The sequence below is a fragment of the Chlorocebus sabaeus genome, chromosome 11 (assembly GCF_047675955.1).
Source record: "Chlorocebus sabaeus isolate Y175 chromosome 11, mChlSab1.0.hap1, whole genome shotgun sequence".
NCBI classification, from domain to species: domain Eukaryota; kingdom Metazoa; phylum Chordata; class Mammalia; order Primates; family Cercopithecidae; genus Chlorocebus; species Chlorocebus sabaeus.
The window spans coordinates 99,046,886-99,071,199 of NC_132914.1; the positions used below are offsets into that span (position 1 = coordinate 99,046,886).

At 40.2% G+C, this 24,314-nt stretch overlaps 1 protein-coding gene across 2 annotated transcripts in view; it reads right to left on the reverse strand.

Moving 5' to 3' along the window:
* Window positions 1-996: 996 nt before the first annotated feature.
* Window positions 997-24,314, reverse strand: part of GNPTAB (N-acetylglucosamine-1-phosphate transferase subunits alpha and beta) — a 91,417-nt gene continuing 68,099 nt past the window's right edge. For both annotated transcript variants that reach the window (XM_008004420.3, XM_008004419.3), the window contains 8 exons: window positions 23,294-23,493; window positions 22,857-23,076; window positions 21,771-21,884; window positions 19,683-19,768; window positions 19,323-19,421; window positions 15,473-15,640; window positions 10,068-10,158; window positions 997-7,619 (listed from right to left, as the gene is read on the reverse strand). In XM_008004420.3, coding sequence (XP_008002611.3) covers window positions 7,542-7,619; window positions 10,068-10,158; window positions 15,473-15,640; window positions 19,323-19,421; window positions 19,683-19,768; window positions 21,771-21,884; window positions 22,857-23,076; window positions 23,294-23,493 — 1,056 coding nt within the window. In that variant the 3' untranslated portion in view covers window positions 997-7,541. The remainder of the gene's footprint in view (window positions 7,620-10,067; window positions 10,159-15,472; window positions 15,641-19,322; window positions 19,422-19,682; window positions 19,769-21,770; window positions 21,885-22,856; window positions 23,077-23,293; window positions 23,494-24,314) is intronic.

Below are 24,314 nucleotides of genomic sequence, written 5' to 3' on the forward strand. Positions count from 1 at the left end.
GCGAGTAGACTTGAGGCCTGGTGCCTTCCAGTTTTTAAGTTGTAAATCTTTATGATCGAAAATTGCGGCTGGGCGCAGTGGCTCACACCTGTAATCCCAGCATTTTGGGAGGTCGAGGCGGACGGATCACTTGAGGCCAGGAGTTCAAGACCAGCCTGGCCAACATGGTGAAACACGTCTCTACTAAAAATATAAAAATTAGCCGGACGTGGTGGAGGGCGCCTGTAATCCCAGCTACTCGGGAAGCTGAGGCAGGAGAATCGCTTGAACCCGGGAGGCGGAGCTTGCAGTGAGCAAGACCGCACCATTGCCAGCCTGGGTGACAGAGTGAGACTCTTGTGTCAAAAAAAAAGGGAAAAGAAAATTGCAGAATAATATGTAAATTATGAAACATGATGAACATACCACCTAATTTATGAAGTAGAGCTTTACCAACATTCACTGAATCTCCTCAGGCAGGCCTTTCCATCCGATCCTCACCGGGTGCCCCACCCTTCCCCATTCAGGGATATAAGAAAATTATCCTAAATTTATGTAAATCATTCACCCACACTCATTTTCTAAGTTTTATTACCACATGAAAATGTGTCGTTGAACAACACGGCTTAGTTCCATTCGCGTTTGGCATTACAAAAAATTGTCCCATAGTCTATGTAGTGTTTTGACAGTCCACTACAATGGCAAAACTACAAAATCTGACTACATGGAGTGATGATGAATCTATGTAACGAAGGGAACCCATTCAGTGGGTGGGAGTATAATTGTAAAATTATTTGGTGTCAAACAATTATTTGTAATTCGTATCAATTGCAAAACAATTTTTGAAGATATAATTTATGAAGGAAATGAAACTCACCGATAATCCCACTACCTAGAAATAATATACAGTTTAAAATTGGGGGTATTTCCTTTCATCCTTTTTTCTGTGCTTGTATTTTCCCCCAAATAATTTTAAAATATATTTCAACCTTTGTACTTGCCTTAGTTTGCTCATAGCTCTGCAATCCTTTTTCTATTTGAAATCATACATTTTACCTTTTTTTTTTTTTGAGACAGGGTTTTGCTCTATTGCCTAGGCTGAAGTGCAGTGGCATGATCACGGCTCACTGCAACCTTGATTTCCTGGGCCCAAATGATCCCATCTCTGCCTCCTGAGTACCTGGGACTCAGGCACGTGCCACCATGCCTGGCTAATTAAGAAAAAAAACAAAAAAGTTTGCCAAGATGGGGTCTCACTATGTTGCCCAGGCTGGTCTCAAACTCCTAGGCTCAAATGATCCTCTCACCTCAGTCTTCCGAAGTGCTGGGATTACAGGCATGAGCCAACTTTCCTGGCCTATATTTTACTTCTTTAATATTTGGCAAAGGCTTCAGGATCTTATTGACGCCAATCACTTTTCAACTGCCTAGTTCAAGTAAGAAATTCAAAGGAACCCTTCTGTTTACTGTTTTGTTTTGAATCCTCTTCCTTATGATGCTCAGCAATCCACTGGCTCGTTTAAATACACCAGCGTATTGGGTAAGGAATGACTGATGACGACTCCCAGACTTGTTCCTGTAATTCCATTCACTACATCAAACCTGTTGATACAGGATACAGTGAACTTTGTAAATTTTTCATTACTGAAAGGATTCAAAAAAAGTTTGTAAAGCGTAGTACAGTACCTGCCACATAATGAATGCACCATAAATGGTGGCTTTTATGATTCACAATTGGTCCCAATTGGAATCCTGCTTTTCCTCTCTCGCCAGCCTCATTCTTGGCCTCATACTACATCAGCCACATTGCATTTTCCCAAATGTGCTGTGCACTCTTATGCCTCCATACCCTTATATATGCTGTTATTATTAAGTAGTTCCATTCACTACATCATCATATTCAGTTGTTCTTCCAACAGTGACCCTTATAGAAGATCATCTGTCATTTTTCATCTTTATTCGTAGTAAAAATTTCCCAAGATTATCTCCAGCACCTTGGCATTTCACTGCTATAAAGAGCATGTCTGGAGATTTCACCATGTGCTTCAGCAGGTAATTTACAGATAATTTTTAACAGACACACCAATATTTCAAGACCTGTCTCAGTATTCATTCTTAGATGACCACATTGTTAATACTTTCCCATATAGATCATCACCCATTTATTCCAATTATCTGGATTCCTAACAAAACATTTTCCCATTTTCTTTAGTAACCAATGGTGTAGAATCTTGTGATTGTTTGAAAACCTAAATATTACATCCCTTTTTTCCTTATTCAGTCTTGAAGAACTCAGGTAATATAGTCGAAATCTTAGAGGCCAGGAGCAGTGGGGCTCATGCCTGTAATCTCGGCACTTTTGGAGGCTGAGGCAGGAGGATCGTTTAAGCACAAGAGTTTGAGACCAGTCTGGACAAAATGGCGGGACCCCATCTCTATTTATAATAATTTTTAAAAATTCATAGAAATGTCTCCATAAACTACTCTGTAGATAATAAGAACAGCATGTATAAGGGTATGGAGGCATAAGAGTGCACAGCACATTTGGAAAATGCAATGTGGCTGATGTAGTATGAGGCCAAGAATGAGGCTGGCAAGAGAGGAGAAGCAAGATTCCAATTGGGACCAATTGTGAATCATAAAAGCCATCATTTATGGCGCATTTGTTACATGGCAGGTACTGTACGAATGCTTGACTTTTTTAAAAAATTCTCTCAGTAATGAAAAATTTACAAGGTTCGCTGTACTCTGTATCAACAGATTTTTCCAATTGCTTTCAAGTATGGCGGCGTGCCTTCACCTCGAGTACCTAATCCAGGAACTTGGTCTTCCACCTGCACCATCTCTAATCTGTGAAACTGGAAGGTGGTGTTTTTGTAGGCCCAGCATCACTCCCCTCATTCCTTCGGTAAAAATCTCCATCCCTCTGGCTACAGAGGTGGGCACAGAGCCCAGAATGAGCCAATCACAGTAACTCATCTCCCACCAGGGTTTTCTATTTTGAAGCCAGAGAGGAAACTTCCTGCCTCTCTGGAGTATGTGAGCCAGGAAATGCCATGTCCTCACCAAGGGGAGAAAAGCTGATGTGCATAGAGAGGCATGGATAGACGGTACTGAGTAACGGTTCAGGAAGAGTATCTTCCTCCTGTACCCCTCTTTGTTTTTCTTAAGAAGCTTGAATTAGATTTGTCCCTTGGAATCCACGTTTATGTGGTGGCTAAAAATTTTGTAGAGACTTGGGTGGAAAAGCTGTCTCTATTAATTAATAGTGAGACCAGGCCCCAGTTCCCTCACTAATAAATGGGGATATGTTGTGGATGAAATGAGATGATGAACTTAAAGCATTTAGCACATAGATTGTGTGCAGTAGGATGTAGCTGTTATTAGGGCAAGTGAGAGGAGAAAAGCAATTAGACTGACGAGAAGCCCCCTTCACATCCCTTTAATCACCATGGCTCTGTACTCCTGTCACAATGAAGCCTGGGATTTCCCTTAAAATATATCACAAAGAAAAACAGATAGAGCATGAATAAATGTGGCAAAGTCTGGATAACTGTTGAGCAGGTAAGAATTCATCTATTGGTCTTTTTAACAATTTTTATGGTCTTTTTTAAAGAAAGATCTGTTGAGATTATCATCATTTCTCTTTTGGTCTTGCTGACGTGGTAAATTGATTTTCAAGTGTTGGGCCAAATTTGCATTCCTGGAGTAGGCCCCACTTGACTGTGAAGTGTTGTTCTTCTGGGAATAACTGAATTTGGCTTGCTAGTGTTTTGTTTGGGGTTCTTTTGGAGTAGACTGCCCATGGTTTTTGTCTTGTGGTATCTGAGCCAAGTGTTAGTGTGGGGGTTGTGTTTCAAGGGATGAGTTGGATGATACTGTATTTTCCTTTTTTCTGCTCTCTGGAAGAATTTGTGTGGGACTGGTGCTGTTTCCTCCTTAGATGTTTTGACCTAAGTAGTGATTACACTTCAGTTTAAATCCTTGATCTGTTATTATTTGTATACACTTCTTGGTATATGTAGAAATAATTTTCAAAATGAACACTTTTGCCAGGTGCAGTGGCTCACACCTATAATCACAGCACCGTGGAAGGCTGAGGCAGAAGTATTGCCTGAGCCCAGGAGTTTGAGACAGCCTGGATAACATAGTGAGACCCTGTTTCTACAAAAAAATAAACAAAATTAGTCAGGTGTGGTGGAGCACACCTGTAGTCACAGCTGCTCAGGAGGCTGAGGTGAGAGGACTACTTGAGCCTGAGAGGTTGACGCTGCAGTCAGCTGAGATCATGCCACTGCTCTCCAGCCTGGGGCAACAGAGTGAGATCCTGTCTCAAAAGAAACAAACAAAAAAACAATTTTGAAGACATAAGGTAGGTTAAAAAAAATCCTCTTTTTAATTAGAAAATGTATCACTTTTTTAGCTAAGAGCAATGTAATAATCTTACCCTGATGACTAGACTAGGAGCCACACCTCTGGCCTGGACAACAGTCTTTTACAAGAATTTTCATAATTCCCATCATCACCACAGACATTTAGTAGGCAGGACTATTTGCCAGGCACTGGGTTGCATGTGTTGCACATGTCATTTCCTTTAATTATCACCATAAGCCTCTGTGGTAGCTACCAGTATTGCCTCCCACATTTTGGCAGAGAAAGCTAAATCATGGCAAGCAGTGTCCAGGATCCAGGACTTGAACTCCTGTAGTCTGACTGCAGGGTGTGCTCTTCACCCACATGTGCCACAGTCCTGGGGAGGCAGCATGGGCTGGTGGGGACAGGAAAGAGGGACAACCTGGGTTCCCACCGTACCTCTTCCTCTAACTGGTTGTAAGACCTTGAGCAACTCATGTCATCCCCTGGCCTTGGTGTCCTTGATAATAAAAAGCAAGGCTTGGTCCAGACAGTTGTTTTGAAACTCTGCCTGAAGGGCCTGGGAGCTAGAGGCAACACCTTGAAAATCAGGCAGGAGGAGCAGCCTTCCTTCTTTTGTGTCACAGAATGCTGTGGTTAATATTTTTATCTGTCCAAAATTCATGTTGAAACTTAACTGGCAATTTAAAAGTATTATGAGGTGGGGCTTTCAGAGGGTAATAAGTCATGGGAACAGAGCCCTCATGAATTCAATTAGATGCCTTTTTCAGAGGGCTTGACAGAGGCAGTTTGTGCCTTCTTGCCCTTCTGCTCTGTGAGGACATGGCATTCAAGAAGCCATCTTAAAAGCAGAAAGCAGCCCTCAGCAGACAACCAAACCCGCTAGCCCCTTGATCTTGGACTCTCGGCCTCCAGAACTACAAGAAAACGAATTCCTGTTCTTTGTAAATTACCCAGTCTGAAATATTTTGTTACAGCAGCACAAAAAACTAAAACACACAGTGACCTTCTATAGGATTTCATTTGAACAAACGGTCCTGACCATCTGACTGCTCATCAACCTCTGAGGTTCCTCTGTTCTAATGATTCTACTGAATCACAGAATCATTAGAATGAGTCTATGAATAGCCTATGATTATATTATTCATCCCATTATCAAGCTCCTAATTAGGTATGGACTATATTCATCTAACCATAGAAATCGTCATTACAGACAAATGTTCATTTATCTAACTTTTCTAGAATAAATCTCAGCTTTTATAATGATACCAACATATCCTAAATTTTTACCATATGATAAAGTCTATTTAGAAACTATTTCCCCCTATAAAGCAACATTCTTCTGTATAATATGAATCTTTCCTTACTTTCCACTTAATTTTAGTAATGTTCAGCACAGAACCTGATACACAGTAAAGGCACTCAAGTGACTGCTGAATCTGAGTAACAGTAAACTCAATCCTCAAAGATTTAAAAATCAAAGTGTCAGACAAAAATTTAACTTTTTATGAGATTTCAGTTTTTGAAATACACAACTCTTACAGCACACACACAGTATTTACATTTCAAGTTCTTTGTACAAAAGATGTATGCCATTTTGAAAGAATATTGTTGAGATCATGATCTAAAATACCTGTCAGAGTTACTCATGGAATCTGGTCTTCACAAATCCATTGTATTATGACATAAACAAAATATGGCTAGATGCCAAGGTTTAACCACACATAAAAATACTAATTCTCAGTTGGGCGCAGTGGCTTACACCTGTAATCTCAGCACTTTGGGAGGCGGAGGCGGGTGGATCGCCTGAGGTCAGGAGTTTGAGACCAGCCTGACCAATATAGTAGAACCCCGTCTCTACTAAAAATACAAAGATTAGCCAGGTGTGGCAGCGTGCACCTGTAGTCCCAGCTACTCAGGAGGCTGAGACAGGAGAACTGCTTGAACCTGGAAGGCGGACGTTGCAGTGAGCTGAGATTGCGCCACTGCACTCTAGCCTGGGCGACAGAACGAGACTCTGTCTCAAAAAAAAAAAAAAAAAAAAAAAAAAAACACAACCACCACCACCACCACCAAAAACTAATTCTCAGTGATTGGCAAATGATGGCCTGAGGGTCACATCTGGCTGGTGGCCAGTTTTTGTACGGCTGCAAGCTAAACATGGTTTTTACATTTTTAGAGGGTTGTTTGAAAAAAACAAACTAAACAACAAGAAGAATATATGACAAAGACACAGGTGGCCTGCAATAATTTACTATCCAGCCTTTTACAAAGAAAGTTTGCTGGCCTCTGTTCTATCTAAAACTGACTGAGAGAGATAGCTACTGGAATATACCGATGAGTATTCAACAAGACACCACTGTAATGTGCCAGTGCCATCAGCACTACTCATTTCTAAAATGAGGCACTTCTGTTTGAATATGTACATTTCCAAAACATAATTACATCTGGTAAGTAGCACTGTTACTAACTCTAGCCCTTTGAAATTAGACCTGCACATGAAATCATAGTATTTTTAGGGGCTGAAGTCAATAATTACAAAGCATTTCAGATGTCAATCATTGACCTCTTCAGTAGTTAGTGCTTTAAGACCATTTACAGTCTTAAACATTAGTAAAACCCATAATTTAGGTTATTGTCAGTAAGAGGTGATATTGCTGCATTATTTAAATAACATCTATAAAAATAGGTTTAGACATCCCAATTCATTATACTCAGAAGCAAGAATAACTAGTTAACTTAGTAACTACTTATTTTAAAAATGGGAAATGAAAAAAAAAGTGCAAAACTTCAGCAAAAGGCTTTGGAATGCAAAGACTGGGGCCTCTTAGCAATCACTCCCAGCTGGCATAGGCTTCTCGTAATAAAGTTAGTCTGCAATGATTGCTGTGGGAAATTAGCAGCTGTCTCTTGCCAGGGAGCCTTTTTATAAAAACGATGACAGGTCCATGAGCAAATTCTTGAAAAGTAAAATCAGTTCAGAGCTGCTCAACACACAAGTTTTCAGTGGGTTGGTTAAATAATTCCTGGTCATTGGGCTATATTCATGCCACAAAATAGCATGGTACTGGATATTTTCCTTCTTCGAGCCAAACTGCTAAGCATCACATCACAAAGACATCTCTGTGAAGCTGAGCTTTAAAATGCTCAGTAAATGCTGAGGTAGATGGTTTTCAAATGAAGATCTTCTATACTCTGATTCGATTGGGACTAGCTTCTTTGTGTATCCTCCTTCTGGGAAATATCTTCCGCTTAAGTGCAATTAACTAAATGATGAAAGACACAAAATACATTTTAATTATCACGTTGATGAAAGAATATAAGTGCATCATACTTTCTAAGAGCCATATGACCTTAATCATTTCCACAATCTTATACATAAAAAACAGACAACAAACAAATCTCCATCATTCCTCCTCCAAAACAAAAACAAATATTAGTTTTGTTTAGCTTTGTAGGGTCAATATGCCTAGATATGTGCCCACAAAGAGACCCAAGAGGATTGAAATTATTTTGGCCCACGCTTCATTTTTCTAAGACCTACAACTACAGACTTTTACACAGCTATTACCAAAGCATATTTATTTACAAGATATCCATTTGTCAAGTCTTTCTACTGAAGGAAACTGTCTCTATTTAGCGATAAGACAGTCTCTGGGTTTGAAAATGACTACGTTTGTAAAAAAAAAACAAAAAAAAAACCCACACACCTATACTGAAAATCTTATCAGCATTTCTCCCCCACTATTTAACCTAATCATAATCATTGGAGAACACAGGCAACACCCAATTTAAAATGGATTGTAATATAAAAGTTCATTTGTAAATTAGTAGCTTAGAACTTGAATACTTTTTTCCTCATAAAAAGTTTGCCTATAATACATCTGAAACAGAAAACCAAATCAACACTATAATAAAATTTCAATTTAAAAATGTAGGGTTTATTTTCTTTGAACAGAGTCTCACTCACTCTGTTGCCCAACCTGGAGTCCAGTGGCGTGATCTTGGCTCACCGCAACCTCCACCTCCAGGGTTCAAGCGATTCTCCTACCTCAGCGTCCCGAGTAGCTGAGACTACAGATGCACACCACCACACCCAGCTAATTTTTGCATTTTTCGTAAAGAGGTTTCACCATGTTGGCCACGCTGGTCTTGAATTCCTGATTTCAAGTGATCTGCCTACCTTGGCTTCCCAAAGTGCTGGGATTACCAGCATGAGCCACCGCACCCAGCCCAAAATGTGCTCTTTATGTTTTCCATCTAGGATCTCTGTGTTTACCCTGTCTTCCCTCTCCCCAACCATGTAGGACTGGCTTGTTCCTTCATCTCTAGGTGGAGGCAGGGCTTTGTCCAAACATAAGCCACCATGGACTGAATGATGAACTGGGATTTGGGAGGGAAGGAAGAGGCAGCATTGGCTGATTTGTTTGTGAAGGTAGTAGGTATGGCAGGAGGAAGGAGTTTGACTCCAGTAGGTAGAGAGCAGGGTGCTGGGATTTAACCTGCCCTTCCCTTCCCTCTTCCTGCCTCTCTAGTTCCCTATTCTCTGCTGGTATAGATGACAAAAAGGAAAGACTAACAGTCCTCTTCCTTTCCACTACCACGACTGCTCCTTTCGGTCAGGGCTCCTTTCCTTCCCCATCCTAGGTCAGCACAGCAGACTCAAAGGTTCCTCACTGGACCCTGTTCTAAAAGCAGGCACAGCCTTTCCGAGATTTTTCATAAGACTTTTACCTGCCATGAACAATGGTAACAAACATCATGAACAAGATGTACAATCCCTGGGAAGCAGATGAAGGTTAAGTTGCTGTCCTGTTCACCTGTCCAGTCTCTGTTTCTTGAATTTCCTTCCATTTGCAGCAAGAAGCCCATTCGTTTATCCGAAAGCTCTCAGTACTCAGGTGCCTGTCCTTCTTGGTATAAGTCAATTTGGTGTACGTTTCATTTGAGTGACAGCTAGAAAAGCTCCACTCAATAGTCACCTTGATTGGAGGCAGAGGCCAAGTCACTTGCCCAACCCAAGTCAGGTCGGTAAAGATGCCCATTCCCCTCCTTCAATCCTTTTTCTTCAGAGTATTTCATATGTGAATAGCCTAATGAGGACTCTCATCCCTTTCTTTTTACCTCACAAATCTCCCTCCTACTTCTGGTCGCTCACCTCAAGGAGGCTGCGTGTGTACATGCATGCAGAGCAAAGCCCAGGTGTAGAGGGGCTGATGAGGAGAGGAGGGAGGAGGAGAGAGGAGGGAGAACTCCTAGCGACTGAAAGAAAGATAAATGGGAGCTACTGGCGTGAGTGGGACAACACGACGGAACTGTGGGATGTCTGAAGACACTGTGCTCACTCAAGGAAGGGTGAAAGAGGAAGAAAATTGGAGACCCACACAAAATTAACATTAGATAAGGATCCTAGATGGTTTTTTGGTTATAAATACTTAGAGCTACTTGGTTTTAGCCTGGTATCTATAAGTTAACCTGTTGAGTTCCAGATAAAAAAGAATACTGGTAATGGATTTAGAAGAGAAATGAAAAAAAGACTGTTATATTTGCTGCCTGAATATTGTGAATCATATTTAACATATTCACATACGAGCTATAAGACAATAAGATAAGCTAAAATTTTGACTGTAAGTGTATATCATTTTCTAAAACATTCAGACACTAGTATACCAAGAAATACCATTTAATATCCACATAAAATACACAAAACTTACCTGCTCAGCAAAAAATGAGAATATAGTAAACATAATCAATGTTGCTAGTACACAATGGGTCCAAAACTTCAATTTGTCTCGATAAGCCCTCCTGTGCAGAGAGAGAAGAAAGCAACTATGTACTTCTGTATATGGTTTCACTACCATTGGTTAAGCATTATTTATGTACTAGTTTTATAAAAACTATGTTGGGAAACACAAAAACATTGTCTTGCAATTCTAAAATGCTCACACAATATACATTTCCAACATGAGTTCAGATTTTTTATTATGTCATAGTAAATATTATACTTGAATTAGTAAAGTTATCCAGGCAGGGGAGAGGATTTCAAAAGAAAATTACTTCTGGCACTTAAACAAAACCACTCTTTCATTCATTTTTATTCATTCATACTTATTTATTCACTCAGTTACTTGATAAATACTTCCTATGGATATGGAGAGATGAACAAGATGAAGTCCCTGCTTTAAGTGTTTAGAAACCTGAGGCGTTGCTGACATGCTGACTGATGACTTGCCGTCACATAAGACAGACAGAAATACGCATTATCAAAAGCAGTCTTGTGGAAAAACTTAGAGAAATGAGGACAGTGCCACAGAGATGGCGGCATTTCCTGTGAGCCTTGAAGGGGACAGGAAGCATAAGGATGAGAAAGAGAAGGAGCAGTAGAGTGGCACAGTGGCCAGCTGGACCCTGCAGGACTGAGTGGAGTGAATCCATGCAGCAGCATGGGGGGAGCTAAGCCAGGTGAAGGTGAGGTGTGAACTGCAGCTGCTCTGCAAAACCACACAGTGGGGTCTGGACAGAACACTCTAGTGGGAAAGTGGATGAAACAGACAGGTGGGGGTGTGTGTGACATAATCAGGGTAAACATGGTGGCCATTTGAAGGATGGACAAACAAGAAAGGCAGGCATTTTAGTTTTAGACCAGGCATGAAAGGAAGCGGTGACAATGAAAAGAAATAAGCAACAGAAGAGACATTCCTGAGGTAGAATCAACTGGACCTGGAGCCAACAGAATATTGGGGATAAAAAGAGGCAGTATAGCCATTTCCTCATCCGTAATCTGGAAATAATGAACAATTGGTTATGAAGATTAAATAAAAATGCTTACCATAGGTTTGGAAGATATGCTAGTAATTACCAAACTCTGGCCTCTGTGCTGAGTTACAGATTCTCATTTTCCACTGTTTGGGTGTGGATGTCTCTACCTCAAGTCACACATCCAAAATGGCACTCTCCCACACACAGGTCTTCCCCCCGTATTTCCTACATCTGTTAATAGGATCATAACTAGCTCTGTCAACTAATGTCTAGTGTCATTCAGAATCAATGTGGATTCTTAAAGAGCTAAGCAGCCACAGACTACAGACAGTTAACGTGTTGCCCCAGCTGCAAGAGAACCCATCAAATGAGCGCCTGCTATGTACTAGGGAGGACTGTGGACTCAACAGTAAGACACCACCTTTGCCCTGGAAGAGGACTCATAGTCTATGGGGAGAGACAAACACAACCAGACAGATGGCTGTGCAGCGCTATACCCCAAAAGGAGTGGGCTTCTGTGGGGACAGGAAGAAAGTCAATGCAGGCAACTAGGGAAAGATGGCAGGGAACTCATGGAGGAAAAGAGAAACAAGACAATTTCTAGGAATCAGGGCTAGCAGTGAGAGACGATGCAGAGCTGAGCAGGACGAGGAGCAAGCAGCCCCCAGGACAGGGGAATGACTGCAAGAGCACCCACACCTGATTCACACCATTTGTACAGCACAGAAATCAAGGACCTCTCAAATTACTTTTAAGCCCACTCTTTTCTTATTCAAATGGACCCTTGAGGGTAAATTTAGTCACAGATTGGATTTGGGGAGTTAACACTTAGAACCACCTAAAGATCTTTTTCCTCTGAGTTAAGGGAAAGTGAAAATGGTGAGAAGCCATTCCTTGTCATTTCTGGGAGAGAAGACCCATGATTCAGTCATAACTTCTCCTTATGAAAACAAACACATAAAGATAGCAGCAATATTCATCCTAATTGTCTCATTTGCCCAACTCCAAGACAGCGAGGAGTTCTAGTGCCAGGGTCTGCCAATTTCCCTTTTAAAATGTCTCCCAATTCGTCTACTGCTTTTTCTTTATTGCCTGGGCTGTATCCTTGGTTCACACCTGACTGTTTCTAGGACTATTGAAATGCTTATTACTTGTCTCCCTGCCTCCAGTTCCCAGACAAACCCTGCCCCACTCTAAGTACTTCTCCAACACTCCAACCTCCACTCTAATACTAGTTATCATCTCAAATCATGAAGTCTGATCATGACAAACATCTAAAAAAAAATGTCTCCTGGGGGTCCATTCTCAAAAGAAAAAAGTCTAATTAAAATACAGTCTTTCACAATCTTTTTCCTTGACACAGGATTATCTTACACCTCTGTGCCTTTGCACATGCCATTTCTTCTACCAGGAATGCTCTTTCTTACCTGGAGAAGTCATTTTTGTAATTCAAAACCAAGTCCAAATGTCACCTTCCTATAGTAGAATCAGCTGGTCCTTCCTACGTACACCAACTGCACTGAACTTTTATTGCTGCCCTCAATATACTGTATCACAATTTGCCTAGTATCTGTCTCCCTGGATAGACTGTGAACATCTCAAAGCCTGGTACCACGTATCTTTTATCTTAGTATTCCTAGCACCTGGCACAGAGAGGCAAGCAAAGGGTCAAAAATCTTCCTGTTAGCAGGGGGTTCCTTGCGGGGGTTCGTTGCTCCCAGAGCTCCCAAGATGGTGGCAGGCCACTTCCAAAATGGCGGCAGGCCACTTCCAAGATGGTGGCAAGCCTCGTGTTCTCTGACCTGGGGTTCTTGGCCTCACAGATTCCAAGGAATGGAGTCTTGGGCCATGCGGTGAGTGTTATAGCTCTGTTAGAAGCCATGGGTCAGGGAAGAGAACCATGGAACCCAATGACTAGTGTTCAGCTCGATTAGGACGAACCCGGGCACTTAGCCGTGCTGGAACAATGGCAAGCCTTTAGCCCGATCGGGAGTGGCAATGGGCGCCTGGCTGGATCAGGAGCACAGTGGCTGAATCAGGAGCACAGCAGACACCCTGCTGGATCCGGAGGGATGGAAGTCATCGGCAGGTCTGTGACGGCAGCAAACAGCAGTGGTGGACGGTGAGTGAAAGCTCAGCTCAAGCCGTAACAAACACGGACCAAAAGAGAGTGCAGTTGCAAGATTTAATAGAGTGAAGACAGAGCTCCCATACAAAGGGAGGGGACCCAAAGAGGGTAGCCATTGCCAGCTCGAATGCCTGGGTTTATATCCCAATCATTGTCCCTCCTGCTGTGCTCTCAGGCAATAGATGACTGGCTATTCTTTATCACCTGTTTTTGCCTAATTAGCATTTTAGTGAGCTCTCTCTACTATCTGATTGGTCGGGTGTGAGCTAAGTTGCAAGCCCCATGTTTAAAGGTGGAAGCGGTCACCTTCTCAGCTAGGCTTAGGGATTCTTAGTCGGCCTAGGAAATCTAGCTAGTCCTGTCTCTCATTCCTAAACCAAAAGATAAAATTATCTTTATAATTAAATGTTGGCAATGGCAGTAGAATGAAAGATGAAGAAAACTTACAAAGCAGCTTTGGAATATAGTGGAATGTGCAGAGGGTTGGGAGTCAGGCTGGATCAGCCACTTGCCAGCTACTTCAGCAGGAGCAAGTTACTCAACTCACATTACTATGTTCTCATCTGCAACGTGGCAATAACAATACTTTTAACTGTAGAGAGTAAATATCTTGCCTAGCACAGTGTTTAACAGACAGCAGGTTCTTAAGAAAAAGGGTAGCTACTCTGATGGCAGTGATGATTATGAAGCACACTTAGCCGGTGTGGTAGGCGAATCTGGTGAATGGGCTGCCCAGGTTCATACATGGGCTCCCCCATTCAGGAGCCAAGATGCCTTATGCAAGTTACTTCCTTTTGCTGTACTGAGGATAAAATGGACCTACTACAGAGTTGTTAGAAGAGTTAAATGAGAATGTGCAAGAAAAGCTCTTAGTCAAGTACCATGTTACAATTAAGTTAAAAAAAAAAAAAGGTCTTAGTAAGTATTGCTAGTGATTATTCCCACAGTAGATACTCAATAAATTAGCTGATTTAACAAATATAAGAATGAAAATTTGGGCCGGATGCGGTGGCTCACGCCTGTAATCTCAGCACTTTGGAAGCCTGACGTGGAAGGATCGCTTGAGCCAAGGAGTTTGAGACCAGCCTGGCCAACCTGGCAAAACCCTGTCTCTACGAAAAATAACAAAAATTAGCTGGGCGTGGTGGCACATGCCTGTAATCTCAGCTACTCAGGAGGCTGAGGCATTAGAATCACTTGAACCCGGGAGGTGGAGATTACAGTGAGTAGACATCATGCCACTGCACTCCAGCCTGGGTGACAGAGCAAGGCTCTGTCTCAAAGCAAAAGAAAACAAAACAAACTGCTTAACTCAATCCTTTACTCATTATAAAGTTTCCCAGTTGATTAAAAGGCTAACCAGATAGTCTGGTTGTTGAAGTACTGAATGAAATGGCTCCTAATACCTTTTCAGGTTTACATTCCACTATTTCAATATATGAATTCTCCAACTAAGCTGGGCTAGCCCCCAAATTGCCCAGATCATTCCCACCTCCAAGCTTTTGCTCATTGTTCCCTTCTCACCACTTCTGAGATTCTGCCTTCAGGACTTAGTTTAATTCATTTTCCCCAAAGTCTTTGACTATCAGCTCAGCACATACCAACCTCATGTACCTCTCATTTTATACTAAACAATTCCTTCACTTACACATTGGTCAACAAACAGCTGAACAAATGAAGTTCCAACTAGACTGAAAGAACCCAGTTATGCATTTTTTCAAATCCCTTAAAATGCAAATAAATGTCTTTCAAATATTAAACTCAATAAAAATTATAACTACACTTTTACAAATAAATTACAGAGCAAATAACACATTAAAGAAATTTCGGCCGGGCACGGTGGCTCACACCTGTAATCCCAGCACTTTGGGAGGCCAAGGTGGGCGCATCACCTGAGGTCAGGAGTTCAAGATCAGTCTGGCTAACATGGTGAAACCCCGTTTCTACTAAAAATACAAAAAATTAGCTGGGCTTGGTGGCGCATGCCTATAATCCCAGCTACTCAGGAGGCTGAGGCAGGAGAATCACTGAACCCAGGAGGCGGAGGTTGCAGTGAGCTGAGATTGCGCCATTGCACTCCAGCTTGGGCAACAAGAGCGAAACTCCGTCTCAAAAAAAAAAAGAAATTAAAAGAAAAAAACAAAACATTTCATCACTAACATATAGATACATACGCATGTATAATGTATACACTCATACACACACACACATATATAAAACATGACAATTTACCATTCCTGCAGCTCATGCATATGAAGGAAACGGTTTCGATACTCTCTTGGCAGCTCAAACTGGGAAGGTATGGGGAACATGGATTCATAGAAGTCCCTGAGAACAGCCTTCACTGTCTGGGCATCTTTATGATTGTGGTCAATGTTGTCATTCAGGCAAACAAACTTCCTGAAATAACAGAAAGCCAGGGTTATTAGTTACATATGGATAATCCTGACCTAACAAAACAAGGATGTGGATTCCAAATATATTTTAAATGGACTTATGCCCCAAGTTGGTATATTTGCTGATATGATTCTCTGGGGGAATGATGTTCTATACAGTTTTTCTTTAGCTATTCCTCACCTATAAAACAAGAGAACTAGGGTAGATGGCCTTTTAACTATGGAAGTAAATTAATTTAATGACTTCTTTTTAGAGTGTCCTGAATTAATTGTTCAATAAATGTAGTTAACTGACTAGAATATTTTGTTGGCAGCTAGGAAAGACAATCAGTGGCCAGGCATGGTGGTTCACACCTGTAATCCCAGCACTTTGGGAGGCAGAGGCAGGAAGATCACCTGAGGTCAGGAGTTTGAGACCAGTTTGACCAACATGGCAAAACCCCATCTCTACTACAAATACAAAAATTAGCCAGATGTGGTGGCATGTGCCTGTAGTCCCAGCTCTTCGGGAAGCTGAGGCAGGAGGATCGCTTGAACTTGGGAAGCAGAGGCTGCGGTGAGGCAAAAAAAAAGACAATCCATAAGTACCTAAAACCAAGTTCTCTGAAGGCCACGCATGGTGGCTCATGCCTGTAATCCCAACACCTTGGGAGATCAAGGTAGGCTGATCACTTGAGGTCAGAAATTTGAGACCAGCCTGGCCAACAGGGTGAAACCCCGTCTCTACTAAAAATACAAAAAAATTAGCTGGGCGTGGTGGCGCGCCTGTAATCCCAGCTACTCAAAAGAATGAGGCATGAGAATTGCTTAACTCGGGAGGCAGAGGTTGCAGTGAGCAATCTTTAGATTGCACCATTGCACTCCAGCCTGGATGACAGTGAGACTGTCTCAAAAAGAGTAAAAAAAAAAAAAAAAAAAATCAAAACTAAGTTCTCTGAACTGATAGTTATATTACAAAGAAAAATCATGTAAATAATTGAGAGAAACAGACAGTGCCTTATAGCTACAGATTCTATGAATCTGATAATTTCTGCTTACTATGTCTCTAACCAAGTTGTAAGATGCTAGAGTTCTGGCAAAAATGCAGATTACAGTGGTGCTTCCTTGCTTGTTTCAAGTTCCTTTCAAGGCAAAGGTCACTAAACTGAGGGCCCATTAAAATGGCTTGTAGGTATGCCAATACTTTTGAAGTAGATTCACCAAAATTTAAAAAAAAAAAAAAAAAAATCAAACCTGATAAAGCCTTCAGATCCAACTACCAATTTATGGGAAATACAAGAGACACAGAAACATGTTAAACAACTAGGATTCAATCAGAGAAGGACAAAGTGTAAGATAGCTATAGAATCTACAATCAGATTTCTTCATATACACATGCAAAAAATCATATGGTTAAAAAAAGAGAGATGGAGGGAAAACCCATAGATTTAACTTCAAACCAACAAACTTAAAAACCAAAAAACACATAAGTCCTTATGAAAGTTAAGAGGAGTGAAAGGTGTACATTGACAAAGTAGTTGGTCATATTAAGGAATCGTTATTGATTTTTTTAGGGTGATAATGGTATTGTGGTTATATATACAAAAAATATGGAGCTAAAATGATACAATGTTTGAGATTCACTTAATATTAATCAGGTAGCAGTGATGGAGTGGGTGTGTTTAGATGAAACAAGGTTAAATATAAACGGAAGTAAATAAATGTAAATCACTTGTCTTCCTTCTGAAGAAGGATTCGATCAGGATTCAATCTTTCTGAAGAAGGAAGACAAGTGACAGGTATGTGCGAGCTCACTAATCTTTCTCTAAACCTGGAGACTGCTTTAAATTAAAGGATACTAAAGAGCTATGTCAACCTAATATAATACATGAGCCTTGGCTGTATCTTGGATTTAAAAACAAATAAACAAAAGAGGCAGACAACAGCTATCAAGGGCATTTGGAGGCAACTGGGGAAATGTGAAGACAGGCTATTAGATGGTATTATTTAATCAATGGTAAAGTTCTTGAATGTGTTAATGGTCTGTGGCCTGATGATGAAGCCAACACAAGCAGAGCTAAGAAAATCAAAGAAAAACAAAGCCTGGATATTGTCTATCCCAGACTCCCTGTTAACGGGATAAACATGTCCTTCGAGCTGAAGTCAGTCTGAAGTCTAGTTTTCCACATCTGACTTCAAATAAGCCTTCATTAAAGTAAAACAAAACAACAAAAACAAGAGTTAATGATAAAATCTGTTCAGGTACACAAACAGCAGCTGGGCCTGGCAAACTGTGGAAAAAGCCTGGCTTGCCATGTGTCTTTCTACTAAACCCCTGTCCCTTTAAGTACCATGAAAATGTCTATGAATACTCTAACCCGGTAACTTTCAAATTGGCACAAAGACCTAAAAGTATTGGCTACAACTAAAAACTGCAAATTCTCACATTATCACTACTCATGAATGAGACAGCTCATCAAGAAAATAGGGGGAAGTCTGTACTCCCATCAAAATTGGTTCTTAAAAGCTAGAGTTATTTTAAGAAATTAAAACAGTACACTTCAAGTGGAGGGAACAGCATATGCAAAGAGGGCTGTATGCTGGCTAATTATTATTGTACCTTATGGTTTGGTTGGCTTGTGGGAAACATTTTGTAAAAAATCAAGTATTTTACTGGATTACTGAAGACACTAAATGGGTGTTAAAGATATTTTTACTTTTTTGAAAATTCCTATTTCTTTCTCCTCCAAACGAGAACAGGATTTGTAGAAAAAATATAATGGCTTTAAAATGTCTATAAGGTTCACATCTTTGATCATTTGTAATTAGAATCCTAATTTCAGCGAGGTAAAACTAAAGACCTCCTAATGCATTTAAAAGACTCAGAAATTTAAAATACTCAATTTTAGCTGGGTGCAGCAGCTCATGCCTGTGGTTCCAGCTACTCAGGAGGCTGAGGTGGGAGGATTGCTTGAGCCCAGGAGGTGGAGGCTACAGTGAGCCATGTTTGCATTACTGCACTCCAGCTTGGGCAACAGAGTGAGATCCTATCTCAAAAATATATAGTTTATATGCCAGTGTCTTTATTTTCCAAAGAGGTTGATGAAACACCTATTTCCCACTAAAGTTAAAAACTCAAAAATGCATATTTTTAGCACATTTTATCAAACCTGCTAAAGTAACAGTTAAGGGGCTGGTAAAGAAATTGTTAAGGCTTAGGTAAACCTGAAAATTTATTCATCCCGAAGGATGGCTGGAGTATATTGGATTAATGTTCACATTTATGGTAGCATTCTGTTTTCCTCAAAAGCTAATCTGAACTTTACTTTGAATTGCTAAGATAAATCTAACCATCTAAACAACTGTTCTGGAAGCACCTTTTTAGAAATGCCACAATTCTAAAAAGGCATTTCTAGAATGTCCCAGCTGCCTGGCCTCACCTCCCCACAATGAGATCTGCCCCGGCTCTCCCTGAACAGCTTGTTATTAATAGAACCCAGTTCTTAGAAGTTCAGGCTCATCCCTCTGCATGGGTGACCCCACCTCAACTTGCAACTCCTATCTCTCACTCAACCCCCAACACTGCCTCCACTGTTAGGCCTTTTGGTCTGTTCCATACAGAAATAAGCTATTCCCTTCTCTCCAGTCCTGCTGCCTTTTATTCAGGTTTATTTGCATAATTAAAAATTATATATAAAAATCAATACCTAGGGTTTTTTCTTATGTCATCCAACTGGCCAACCACATGAGAAACGTTGGTACGAATCATTTTAAAAGCGATTTCTTCTTCTCCCATGATTTCAAACCTAATTATCAAACATATTTGAAGAGTTTAAATAATTACATGGCTATAAAAAATAAAACTTCAATAGAAAATACATTTTTAAAAACTGTAGTGGACTCAACATCCACAGGAATAACTTAAACTTTTAATACTACTACAGCAAACAATCTCATATAAATTTTAGAAGAGTGCTTAACAGACAAAATATTGTAGATTTATGAAAAAGCCAGACCTTTGTAATTACTCTTATACTAAACAAAGGGAATATGTGTGTACTACTTACCTATATTTGTTTTTGTCCTTGTATGCTTTGTGGATTTTGTCAGTTACTGGTTTACAGTTTGTTACTAGACTTTTAGTGACCGGTGGCTATGAGAAAACATAAGTAGATCAGATATCACATCAGAGCTGAAAGTAGGGCAATTTAGTCCTAAGTTCTGATTTTTAAAACTTTGATTCTATTCTCTTCGGAAGTAAGAAAAACACCAACTGTGACTACATATACATCTTTTTCATCTTTAAGAACATATTGGCAAACAATTACTACGATTTATATAATAGACAGTTTATAATGCATTTTTCACAAACCAAACCTGAAGTACTTTATCCTACTGGATCATGCCAAAAACCCAAAAGAAACTGCTAAAGTACACAGACAAGCTGCTCCTCCATTATTAGCCTGACTGCATACCAGCTCTACATGAGGCATCTGGTGAATTCCCAACCCGCAAGTAGTCTCATAGTCTCATTCTTTTTTTTTTTTTTTTGAGACGGAGTCTCACTCTATTGCCCAGGCTGGAGTGCAGTGGCACGATCTCAGCTCACCGCAACTTTCGCCTCTCGGGTTCAAGTGATTCTCCTGTCTCAGCCTCCTGAGAAGCTGGGATTACAGGAACCTGCCACCACACCCAACTCATTTTTGTATTTTTAGAAGATATGGGGTTTCACCATGTTGGCCAGGCTGGTCTCGAACTCCTGACCTCAAGTGATCCGCCCGCCTTGCCCTCCCAAAGTGGTGGGATTACAGGCATGAGCCATCGTGCCCGGCTGATTTTTGTATTTTTTAGTATAGATGGGGTTTCACCATGTTGGCCAGGCTGGTCTTGAACTCCTGACCTCAGGTGATCCACCCACCTGGGCCTCCCAAAGTGCTGAGATTATAGGCATGTGCCACCGTGCCCAGCCCTAGTCTCGTTCTTGACCTGCTGATTCCTATCTGTTAATCTCACTAGAGCAAATTCCTTTAGGGCTGATACCAGGTCTTTACTCTTCTATTTATCTCAACTTTATTAATTTAGTAATGTTAAGTCTTAGCACATTTAGAGAATTGGCTTTTAAGTGGCACATATCTATATACTAACCCATGCCATATGCTAAACTAATCTACATGTGATAGGCAATACTCATACTGTATGCTCTGATGGCTGCTATGCTGACCTCTTTCACCAATGGCTGCCACTTGTCACACTACGTCCCCTCATGAGGGAGGAGGTGTCCTATCTGCAGTCATTATTTATACATGGCTTGAAGATTTGCAAGATAGTAATTTTTTTAAATACCATTTTATTCTGATTATGAAAGCAAAATCTACTCATTGTAGAAAACGTGAAAAATTCTAATGTACAAAAAGGATATTAAAAACTACCTGTGATTTAACCTACTGTCATTTCTGTTGTCTTTTGGGGTATGTGTGTTGTATATGTACTTGCGGGATTTCTACAGTTCAAATCATACTGTCTATATGATAGTACCCATTATTTCCCCCACCTAATTATATAAGAATTTTTCCATTTATCAGTAAAAAATTAACAGAAAATATCTAATGGCTGTATGATATTCATTTCATCAATTCTACGATTTTCTTCACATTTTAACTTCTCTGAAACTAAAATGTCTCTCATAATCTACAGTCTTCCAATTATTTCAGCCAAATGATATCCCAATATAGTTGCGTGTTAGTCACTCACTGCCCCTACTGGTAAAATGGAGTAAGTGCCAGCATTAAAGCAATTGAGCTTTGATGAACGATGACATTCCATGTGATGAATATTTTCTTGATTGTTAAACCTCAGGATTGTTCTCTCTGGCCAATGAGAATAATCTGGGGCTATTTTCTGTCACCCTCAGCGAACAGGACATCTGTTTATGGAATACAAGCAACAAATCCAAATTACGCATCTATGGGGTGAACAGGAAGATTCCAAAGCAAGCTATCAATGATTCTGGATTACCTGTGCTACTATTTTGCAACAAAGCCATATAAAACCATAGAGCCTGCTTCTAGTTCTGAAGTGCTATACAGAAATGCTGTAAATAACACTTGATAAGGATGTACTTTCTGTTGTACATAAAAGTAACCCATTCCACTTACCAGATTGGGATCATAGTAGGCTTCCTGAGTTGGTGGAATATTATTTAGCTGAGTGATATCAGCAGGCAGCATTTTTGAGCAATTTATTAGCATATGTTCCAGACCTGTCAAATCCTAACAAAGAAAAAGAAGAAGATAAACCTGTTATGTGCATTGTAAGTAATGACTGTGGTTTTAAAAATAAAAATTAAGTGAAAGCTTCCAAAAATGGTTTAAATGCTATCTTCAAAGAGAGTTTGACTATATGATTCTTAAGATAAAGGCACTCTAAGAAGAGCAGAATGAGACAATGCCAACACTAATATTTCATCTTCATCTCAAAGAACGTTCTGGCCTCTGAGATACCCATTTACACAAGGTGGTCCAGGGCTCAGGAGAAATCATGCCCTGCAGCTAGATTCATCTGGGCACCTCCATTAGTTAGTTTCCTACTCCTGGGACTGAGGATGCCATGAAGGAGGGGCCTGGCTGAGATCTCTGGTTAGCCACATCTGAAGTCCTAGAATGGATATACCACAAGAATCTTATATGCAGGTATGGTCTGGCTCTTTTCCAGACAATCAAGATCAATCTCTACTGAAAAACCTACAAAAAGTAATTTCATAAAATACGAACCTCAAATTTGGTTATAATTCTGGCACTAAAACAGACTAGCTATGAATACCCACAGTAAATATTAAGAGTTATTTTTACTTGCAATAAATTATGTAGGGGAAAAAGAGACATGGTCAGAATTAAAATTTTCTCTTTTTTTTGAGACAGAGTCTGACTCTGTTGCCCAGCCTGGAGTGCAGTGGCGCGATCTTGGCTCACTGCAACCTCCACCTCCCCAGGTTGAAGCGGTTCTCCTATTTCAGCCTTCCAAGTGGCTGGAATGACAGATGCATGCCACCAGGTCTGGCTAATTTTTTGTATTTTTAGTAGAGACGGGGTTTCACTGTGTCGCCCAGGTTGGTCTTGAACTCCTGAGCTCAGCCGACTAGGCCTCCCAAAGTGCTGGGATTACAGGTGTGAGCCACCGTGCCTGACCAGAATTAAAATTCTCATTTAAAACAGGAAAAAGTTTAGAATAAGACAATACGACACCTGCAAACTTAACGGCAGTTCGTGAATTCTGGTAGCCAGTGTTCGGATTTCTCTGTCAGACAAGACACCAGATTGGTCTGTATCAACTTCATCAAAGACTTGAGATATATTCAGTGGCTGAACTGCACTCATGAGATAGTAAAAATAAGAGAAGGCAAACTGCATATCCTCAGAATGGCGTACTTTGTGAAAGGACGTCTTGTCAAATTCTTCAGGGAACCTGTCCAAATATAACATATGACAAACTCTGGATATTCAAAGTATGTACCGTATCTAACATTTGCAGAGATGGACTTTTTTCTTTCCCACTTAGATCATACCTTTAACATATTAGTCATCAAATATTAGAGCCATAAATTTAGTATGGTAAATATGCAAACTTCAAGTAGCCTTAGTTCTGAACACAAGCCAACAACTCAAACACGAGGAAGACTTACATATCTTGCAGTTCTTGCATAACAATCCGGTCAATCATGTGAGGCATGTGAGCGGGGACTTTCCGTGATGTGAATCCAAACTTGCTATTTAGAATTTTATTTACATATCTGAGGGAATCTGCAAACGTATCTTTCAGTTGCCTCCCAGTATTTTTGCTATCAGTGAAGTATGCCAATTGTGTCTTCAATGACTCTTCTTCCTGAAAAGAGAATTCTACATGTAACTCAGCATTATGTTTAGTGCACAAGTATACTTTGTTACAAGACATTTTATATAATGTGGTAATAACTAGTCACGAATTCTCCATTAGGAGCAAATGCAATACATGTTAACAAGTCACTTTAAGGATCTAAACTGGATTTAGCAGGACTCAACTGGATTTCAGTGCAAGTATCACCAATATTGGTTTGAGAACAACAGCTGTATGAGGGAGATCTATGTAACAACAGTCACTTATGGAGGGTATTCTTCAAGGACTGGTCATTGACTGTGAGATTTCAAAGCCAATTCAATGCAACATTTAGAAAATTCATTTACATATAAATTTGATAGTACTTTCAGTAACAAGCTAATTCTGCAGATGACATCAAATGTGCAAGTCCTTGAGTTGTAAGCACAAGGACTAGAAACAAATTTGTTTTCATCGTATAATAGTTTTAATATTATAAAATCAAAACCATAAGTGGCAGAACTAAATAGGCAAAGAAAATTGGTAAAGCATTCAAATACTTTACAGAAATACTTTTGCTTCTCAAACTGATAAAAATGTAAGGAGACTGATATTAACTGGTGTTGGTTAGACTGCAGTGAAGCAAGCACTCCTGTATACTTTTTGTGGAAATAGGAAGTGGTACAACATTTCAGAAAGACATATTTAAAGTTTATATCTGCTAACCTAGTAATCCGACCCGCAGAACTAAAACTCACTGAAGTGTAAGATATATGTACAAGAGCATTCACTGCAACACTATCTGTAATCACAAAACATTGGAAATAACTAACCTGCAGCTATTAAAAAGA